The following is a 9,484-nucleotide window of genomic DNA, read 5'->3' as shown; positions in this document are numbered from 1 at the left end:
GTAGATCATTCTATACTTTGTACCCCATCCAAAAACAATACAACAGAAGCTGGACACTGGGTTTTACCTCTCCGAGAGGGCCTGAACCTGGGATAAAACATCCTGACCCCCTTTATCTTGTTACCATCAAGCTAAGATCACCAGCTCGGGACCCCCTACTTGAGATCCGCCGGATTCAACCCTAACACCCCCCGCCTCAGTGCGACAGATTTGGGGCCCCGTGACTTACTGTTGTCTTCTGAAAGGATCCTCTAGCGCGGAGGAAGGCCACCATGACCAATCAATCCGGCGGTGGGGGCGGGAAGAGGCTATCGTGTGAACCCTCCATGTCTTTGTCCCGGGCGAAGAAGACAAAGGCGGGCGCCGCCATGGCCTCCTTGCTTTGTCTACGACTACTACTGCTTTTGTGCCTCCTCCCCCACCGCCTCCGGCCATGGAGGAGGAGTCGTCGACACCCATCGCCGATGTTCACAACTTGTTCAACAAAATGTCAAAAAGGTTAAAAATACCCTTGTTTTCCAATTTTTTTGTAATGTTGAGATTAATGCAATCAATGATGAGTTGATGTGCGCTTACATTAGATTTTGTGTGCATATTTGTAGTGTTGATGATGATACATTTTGCAATACACAAAAGTTGTGAATGAAGATTTTGTCTCTCAAGATTTTTTCCCTAGGAGGATGTAACACAATATGATAAGCACAATCTTGACATGGAGGAAGAGTGTTTTCCTGAAGCTCCACGGGGAAGAATCGGAATCTACACCAACACCGAAGACGTGTTGATATGTACAGCTTGGAAGAAAATCTCCCTTGATGCTGCCATCAGAACCCATCAACCGATGAGCGCATATTGAAAGCACATCAAAGAGTTCTTTGTTGAAAGAAACACTAGTGGTCATCACCGATCACCCCTTCTCTCTGCCACCGATGGAGCACAATATCCACCGAATGTAAAAAAATGGTCGGCTTGCTTGACCAATGTCAATCGCATGTACTTAAGTGGTTGCAATGAAAGTGATAAGGTGATTGTTTGCTACATCTGAGTGCTTTCTCTTTTAAGTATGCATAGGTGTCTAACTATGTTTCTTAATTGTGCTGTAGCTCTTGCTTGCTCAAGGTTTGTTTTAACAAAGAGGGAATAAATGGGACAAGAGGAAGAAGAAAGGAAGACCATTCAATTTCTTACATAGTTACAGAAAGCTTAAACATGAGTAGAAGTGGAAGAACCAGGAGTTCTTTAAAGTTCCTAGGAGGAAGATCTCGGTTGTTGATCGTGATGATGATGATTATGCATCAAGTGGCGATGAGGGAAAAGATCCCCACTCCCCACTCCATTGCCAAATCGAGAAGGCCTGATGGTAAAAAATAAAGAAAAGGGAACAAAAGTAAAAGACAATGATCCTAAGGAAGGTTTTGAAGTCATTGTCATTGCGATAAAGTAGTATGCCAAAGAAAAAATGCTTTTGAGAATGAAAGAAATAGAGGAGAGGGAGACGTCGAGAAGCGCAAGGCGGCGTCAAGGAGAAGAGGATTGCATCTGAGGAGCGGAAGCTAGAGCTTGAGCATAGGAAGGTGGAGGCCGACGAGCTCAAGGCGACCGAAGAAAAAGCAGAAACACTTATGTTCATGGACACAAAGTGGTCTCAACGCGAAGCAAAAACATATGTTGAGCTTTCTCGCGATGAATTGTTGGCGAATAATACCACGCTCGTGAGGAACATGATGAGTGTCGGTATGGGTGGCGACAAGGGATGAGGCATGGTGGCATGGATGATGGCATGGGAGAACTTATGAGTGGTTTGATGAGCATGATGGGAGGTGGCTTTGGTAACATGATGAGTGTCATGGGAGGTGGCTATGGTAGTATAATGGGTGCTATGGGAGGAGACTGGGGTGGCATGGGTAGCATGTGAGATGGTTTTAGTTATACCATGGGTGCCGTGAGAGTCAGCTTTGGTGGACTGGGTCGCGACATCTATGGTGCACCGTGTGATAGTGAAGAGAAAGAAGTCAATGATCACCATTAGAGGCCAATGTTCACAACGAGACCAATGTTGACAATGTGGCAAGTGACAATGGAGAAAATGAAACTTGGTAGGCTATGATACTTTTATGTTTACATGTACATATGCATTTGGAGACAACAAAAATTGATGCGGCCGCCCTATTTTAGGGCATCTGTTGAAGCACTAGTGCCCTATTTTAGAGCATCTATTGGAGATGGTATTTTTTTGCCTTAAAAAGTACTTTTTGGTGTTATAAATTTTGCTCAAAGCCCATTTTAATGCCCTAAAACAGGGCACGTATTGGAGATGCTCTTATAACCTTTTTTTATAACTATAACTTTTTTTAGTTGAACTATAACCTTTTTGTTTTTAGAACTTCTTAATGAGCAATTTTTTGTTTTTAGAACTGGAAACTTTTTTCTAGGGGTTTTAGAACTGGAAACTGGAATGGGCGGCGCTATGCGTCGGCCGACGGACGCGTTATAATGATCCGCCAGTTGGACAACCGTTTGATCAGAGCGCTAACAGCCGTTCGATGTAACCACCTCGCGTCGACTGACCCCTCTTTAATTCCCGCAACAACAGCTCTGTTTCAAAAACAGACTCCCCTGTCCACCGTCCCCGACAGAGCTGCACCCAGCACGATGCTGCCCCAAACCATCGCAAAAAAATCAGTTGCCGCCGGCGCGCAGGGGCAAGTAATCCTTGTTCCCTTTGTCGTATTCCTGCAACAAGATCATTGTTGCAAAAGTTGCAAGAACATCTCCGGCCTCTTCCCTAGATTCCTGCAACAAGACCCGTGTTGCAAAAATTGCAACAACATCTCCGGCCTCATCTATGCATTCCTGCAACAAGACCATTGTTGCAAAAAAAAACTTCTATGTATTCCCGCAACAAGACCCTTGTTTCAAAAATTACAACATCTACGAGCTCTTCTCCGTATTCCTGCAACAAGACCTTTGTTGTGAAAATTCCGCCTGAAGCACTTGTAGTATATGTAGTGAATTTCATCCAAACCTCGATGGTGAGTAACACACACATGTAGCATCCGGGGCCTAGCCTACAACGGCGGAGCCTTGAAGTAGGCATGCAATGGATCTGGCCAATAAGGCGTGTCCCATGCATGAGGCTTGTCCCCGATGCAGTAACATAGTAAGGAGGAGAGGGGAGATGAGAGAGATGCATGAGCAGCGCCGGCTCAAGGAGAGAGTGGGGGAGATGGAAGCAGACGGGGTGGATGCAAGGAGAAGAAAACGATTCCACCGAGAAGCTTCAGGAATGGGAGGCGTGGACGTTGGCGTGAGGATAAGAACGAGCTGGCCCCACGAGTACACGCGTCGCAAGCGTGATGAGGCGGATGGGGGTTGAAAGATCTGCCGGGTGACCACAAGTTTTTCCCAACTTTTTTTTTTTTTGAGAAATGCAAGTTTTTCCCAACTGGAATAGCGTAAGCAAGCAGTCTACATCCCGGCCCGTATTTTTGTTAAAGGCCCATCACAAAGAAGAGGAGAATTTTTTCGTGAAAAAGAAAGGAGGAAGACACTCCGCGAGTGACCTAGCTCTCGGCCCATCCCTCTCTATCCCCCGCCGCCGCACCAGCTCCGCCTCCGCCACTTAAATCTCCGGCGACCGCCGAAGCTCCAGTGACCGTCCTCTTCACCCTCTCCCGGCCGCCGCTATGAGGCGCTTTCTCACCCATCTCCACCACCACTCCCACCGCCTCCGCCCATCCCCACCACTCTCTCGTATCCCCACAACCAAGAACAACCTCCCTTTCCTTGTCTCCCGTCGCCTCCTCTCCGACGACGCCTCTCCTCCGGCCGCCGCGCCGTCGCCTCCCCCTCCTCCTCCTCCGGCCGCCGCGCCACCGCCTCCCCCTCCGCCGTCAGCCATCGACGTCCCAAACGAAGGTATTTTCTCCTCAAACATTTTCGCTCCCTCGACCCAACGGACGAACGAACACTAGCTGCTCGGCCAAATGCTCTGCCACAGAGTGGAAGGACGTGCGTTTTTGCCTGTCCACACTCGAACATAACCATCTTCCGGAGAGATCGCGCCCACACCTCCTGCTCGACTAAATGCACCACCTATACTAATGCTGCTGCCGCCCGCATCCCTCACTTCCGAGCCAAATAGCAACGTGCGGAAGGATACTGTTGCTAGGTTTTCATCTGTTCGACCAAATGCCGCGCCCAAAAATACTTCGCACTCAAGCGGGAAAAATGTGTGCTCTTCCCGTGCCAGTGTGCCACGGCATGTGTACCATATTGAATCGTTCTTCTGCATCTGTTCTTGATGATTCCTCTGATTGCAGAATTGAAGCGGAGGTTGGAAGCTTACTATAAGGTGGAGGATGAGTCGGAGCTATCGTCTGTGGCTGTGGCTGTTCTCGAGCGGAATCTTGCAGATGCACACAGTGAGACCGATGATGAACTTATCGAGGAGCTGCGCGACAGGCCACTTCCTCAGGTCCATGATCGGGACTTTGAGGCTGACTTTGACGAGATGTATGAGACTGATGAGGAGCTTACTGACCTGTACAACGCGAGGCAGTATGTTGAGAAAAAGATGAAGGACGATAAGTCATCTAATAACATGAATGAAACCAAGTGGGATGAGGAGATCAAGAAAGCAGCAGAGAAGGGCCAGCTGAGTAACATGAAGGAGTGTGAGGATATCCTCGAGGACATGCTCCACTGGGACAAGTTACTACCTGGTTAGTGGAATCTATATCTCCCTCTTTCTGTAATTGCTATAATGGAAGTAAATCTTTCGCAAATACAATTTACTTTGCATGGGTTGAATGTAGTGCCTTGGTCGAACTGGGGCTAAAGATTGGACGAGGCAGATTATTATTTCAATAAAATGGTGAGAACTAAAATTTGTTTGCCATATTAGTTAGTTCCATGATAGCTAGATTTCTTTGGCATGGTATTTCAGGTTTGCTAGTCGTGGTGAAATTTAAAAAAAAACTCAGGTTTAATGAGATTGTTTGTATGTCTTAAAATAAAATTTAATGAGGTTTGAGTTGTTTTCATTTTGGTTCATATGTAACTTAAACTGCTTATGCCACGAAGGACCCAGTAATAAGTGTAGAATTTTTCATTCAGTATGTATGTGCACTGTTAGTATTGTAAACCTCTAGAAGAATACGAACCCAAATGAAGTTAGTGTGACCATGCTTCCTTTTGTCTTTGTTGGGTGATGCATCGCTTTATGGTCTTGTATTGCCATCAAGAAGATTTGGACTGATTTGTCTTCAAGGGAAGTAGGCGTTCTGTCTATTTTTCTCTGACCTTTTCAAAGATAAGTTATGGTCAACCAGCTAGATGGACCTATAATATTTCCACCTTACATATGCAGCAGGGAATATTGCTTGTCTCTCCTTTGTCCTTTTCACTTAACTGATCAGTTCTTGTGAGCTTTTTCAGTCTCTATTATCTTGTATGTGGACGATTTGTTGTACACGCCAGTCTTTATTGCAAGTACCTCTTATGGCTGTCATAAGTATATTTGAAGTATCGAAGATACAGGACTTCTGCATAGACTCTTGATTCAGATCTAGAAGCCTGTAGCACAGTCATATTATGTTTCATCTGTTTGAGGCCATCTCTATTGCCACAAGCCCCCTGCAATAGTGAAGCAACATCTCTCTGTCTCCAGTAGCAATACAAGATAATTGGATTCCATCTATTAGAGTTAGCTTTCCATAATTAGTTCACTTCAATTTAGTTCATTACATTGTTTCCATCGCTTAGGCGCACATTTGTATCTTGCCTAATGATAGCCTCCTGTTTGTCCAGCATTCCTGGCCCTTACCCTAGCAAGCAATACCGTGAACAAAATTCAGCTAGTACCATGTCCTTATCGCCTATGTATTCATTCTACTGATACCCTTATGATTTTCCCGCTTGCTACCTAGTATTTATGTGTTTGTTTACTGCATAAAATTATATATATGGAATCTTTGTGAGTTTCCTGGACATCTTAGGCACCATATTGGGAGGGTTGTTAGTCTTTTATGCGTCGCTGGGCATGCATTGTAAGTGGATGCACAGCATGCTTGTCTTTGAAGAAATTGTTGGCATGGATGTATAAGTACCCACTAATAGAAGTTTTTTTTTGAAATGAACCTTTATTCATCAGTTTAGTAGTTAGTAAGGACAGACCCAGTGCATAGAAGCTCCCACACAAGGTGGGGTCTGGGGAGGGATTATAGGAACCTAGTCTTACCCCTGCAAAGTGCAATGCAGAGAGGCTGGTTCGAACCCAGGACCTCTTGGCACAAGTGGGGAGGACTTCACCACTGCGCCAGGCCTGCCCTCGAATAAAAGGGCAGCCTGGTGCATGTAGCTCCCGCTTGCGCAGGGTCCGGGGAAGGGTCCGACCACTTTGGGTCTATAGTACGCAGCCTTTCCCTACATTTCTGTAAGAGGCTGTTTCCAGGACTTGAACCCGTGACCTCTTGGTCACAAGGCAGCAGTTTAGTAGTTAGTACTGAAGAAAAATACTGCTGTTAGCTAATAAAGTTGCACATGCAGTGATTATGAATGATATGTTAATACGCTGAACTTATTACTATACAGTTGGTATTCATTTGGGTTTAGATACTGATCATGTCAACCGAATGTACATCTTTACCTGATTGTGGCCCTTTTTACATGCTATCTGGTTTGCTTTCTATTGGGTGTGTATTTGCAAACACCCTAGCTATTGACTTGCACATGATATTACTTAGATATGAAAATCTTTTTTTCATGCATACCTTAGGAGGGTGTTATATCCATATAGACTGTCAGGGTCCTTTTGATATTCCCTGTATTTTTTTCCTGTGGTTGATGTATTTTGACTCATTTTGTATATCCTGTTATATTACATCCAGATGAGATAAAGCAAAAGGTGGAGGCCAAATTTAACGAGTTGGGGGACATGTGTGAGAGGGGGGAGCTTGAACCTGAGCAGGCTTATGAGCTATTTAAAGATTTTGAGGATAAGATGGTCTCGGAGTGCACAGAACTGATGGAAGCAGAGCCGCTGACTGTAGATGAACTTTCTGAGGCAGATAATAAGAGCGCCGAGTTGAATGATCCACCTGGTGAGGGACCTGTTCTAAGGTGGGAGTCACGCATTGTCTTTGCTCCTGGTGGTGATGCATGGCATCCCAAAAATAGGAAAGTTAAACTCAGTGTAACCGTCAAGGAACTGGGACTTTCACGGCATGCTTTCCGTCGATTACGTGAGGTTGTTGGAAAGAGGTATAATTCAGGAAAAGATGAGCTCACAATAATCAGTGAAAGGTATGCCAAATGTTCCTGCTTCCATCGTCCATATTAGTATCGCTCAGTTTGTTGCATGTAACACTAATATTGCTGAGATTTTTTTTGCTGTTTGCAGAACTGTACTTTCTGTAGATGCAGTAGTTCTTGCGTCTTAATATAAGTACTTTGACGGCAGTCCATGCTTCAAATTCAGGGCAGATTATGTATCCAGATAGTAAAATTGGAACACCCGTTAGATGAAGGTTGCAACTGTTAATTATCAGATGAAAACAAAGCATGATTAAACAAGTACATCTTTTGTTAGTTTGCTAAACGATCTGTTCTGAAATGCTATATTTTCTGGTTACCATATTAAGCGCTCTACTATCTAATATGCAAGTCAGTTAAGTTTGATCTGTATTGTGCTTTTGTATCTGCACTTGACAGTGAAAGTTTGCTGACAAGTTTCAGCCTTCGTCTGCTTATTATTCAGGGTGCTTGTTAGGTATGCTTAAAGTTTGTGGTTTGGCAAACATAAACTGTATATTGAAACATCGAAGAATGCTAGAAAATTTCAGCATTTCAATGATTGGTTGGATGTGTTTATGGCGAACAACCCAAGTAGGGGTAGCATTTGCGTATTCTTAAATTTATATGCTATATTCGTTCTTTGGCTTATTATACTTGCAGATTTCAGGATGGTATTCCTACAAACATCACTTGGTGCTACTTGTAGATAATAGTTGAATTACTGCTGCAGGTTTGATCATCGAGAAGAGAACAGAAAAGATTGCTTGAGAACACTGTATGCTCTAGTGGAAGATGCGATGAAAGCCGACGTGTTGGCCAATGCTGCTAGAGATGCTTATGTTAAGGGGAGGCTCCAGGCTAACTCTCAGTTCATGGACCGGCTGAAGATGAAGACTCAAAAATTAAGGCAAGCTGCATAAGCTGCGGAATGGAGCTTCCGGTTGGAATATTTCATCTCCCTTGTTATCAATTATGGAGATCGTCATGCTCAATATTTGTACGGCTATCTGCAATACATGGATAAGGAGAAAGATGTGTCCTGCACTTCATTTTGCTGCCCTTCTTTGCACTATTTTGTAGGTTTACTGTATATTTTGCTCCTTCCGAAGGAAACTATATTTTATATTCCGAACATACCATGCCCGTGCAAACCACTTTGCACAAGCGATTAGTGAAGAAACTATTAATTGTCCCGGAATAAGAAAGCTACGCCTCGCTGATTGTAGTAAATTTTTCTTCAGCTCTGTCATTTGGCAAACCGTTATTACTTGTCCTTGGTAGTGGTGGGATGGTGACAATCTGTTTTGGCAAGGAAGCCGCAATTTGTTTCTGTCTTGAAATGATGAGAAATGACATTGTGCCGTGACAATTTTTTGCTTGTAAAATAAGATACATGTCTTCATGAGTTTGAAAAAGGAATAAGCAGTTTTGGCTCCAGAGGAATTAGAACATGTTCCTCGAAGATGACAACGCCGTGTGTTTACCCCAGGTCAAACTGCCGGCACAGTTCTACGTCTGGGCTGGAGAGGATGATCACATTGCTATGAAGATACACAAGTCTTCGCCTTGTTCTTATTGAGCTAAGTCCTTGGAAATCGACTGATCACTCGTGGTACATCTTGCGGTGATCTCTAAACCGATACAAACTTGCTCTTTGGCAGTTCCACACTTCGGATGCTCTTGATCGACTTTTAAACATCTTGAGGATTAGGGCTGGACGAAAAGCTCGAAGCTCGCGAGCATAATGAGCGCTCGATAGTTTGACTCGTGCTTGTTAGTTAATGAACGAAGCCGAACAATGATTTTTGCTCGTTAAAATTAATGAGCATAATGAGCAAGCAAACAAGTTTCATGAGCTAACTCGTTTAGCTCGCTAATTTTCAAAAGTATCACATGAGACCTCTAGTCCAAATCATCCCACTAACAAAAGAGTTGCTAGTTAGCCCAGCCTTGAAGCCTAGCACCCCAACCCACTTCGGCACTTCTCCTCTAGACCTAGGAGCTAGCTGCTAGGAGACCCTAGAGTAAACCAGGAGCCAACCGCCAGGAACCAAACGTCCTTGTTTAATTTATATCGTTGTGAATTTTTAATGGGATTATGGAATTCCTCTCTGTTGTTTATTGCCTTAATGTCCTTGTTTAATTTATTCTTTTGTGAATTTTTGATGGTATTATGGGATTCTTCTAT

At 44.2% G+C, this 9,484-nt stretch overlaps 1 protein-coding gene across 1 annotated transcript; it reads left to right on the top strand.

Moving 5' to 3' along the window:
* Nucleotides 1-3,519: 3,519 nt before the first annotated feature.
* LOC123070853 (MICAL C-terminal-like protein) lies at nucleotides 3,520-8,626 on the top strand. Its single transcript, XM_044494223.1, has 4 exons — nucleotides 3,520-3,918; nucleotides 4,323-4,724; nucleotides 6,891-7,305; nucleotides 8,027-8,626. Exons 1-4 carry the CDS (start codon nucleotides 3,687-3,689, stop codon nucleotides 8,214-8,216), a joined length of 1,239 nt encoding a protein of 412 aa, XP_044350158.1. The 5' UTR covers nucleotides 3,520-3,686; the 3' UTR covers nucleotides 8,217-8,626.
* Nucleotides 8,627-9,484: the final 858 nt, after the last annotated feature.

The sequence above is a fragment of the Triticum aestivum genome, chromosome 3B, assembly GCF_018294505.1.
Source record: "Triticum aestivum cultivar Chinese Spring chromosome 3B, IWGSC CS RefSeq v2.1, whole genome shotgun sequence".
Classification (NCBI taxonomy): domain Eukaryota; kingdom Viridiplantae; phylum Streptophyta; class Magnoliopsida; order Poales; family Poaceae; genus Triticum; species Triticum aestivum.
The sequence above is the reverse complement of the archived record's forward strand: the minus strand, read 5'-3'. Positions and strand labels throughout refer to the sequence as shown.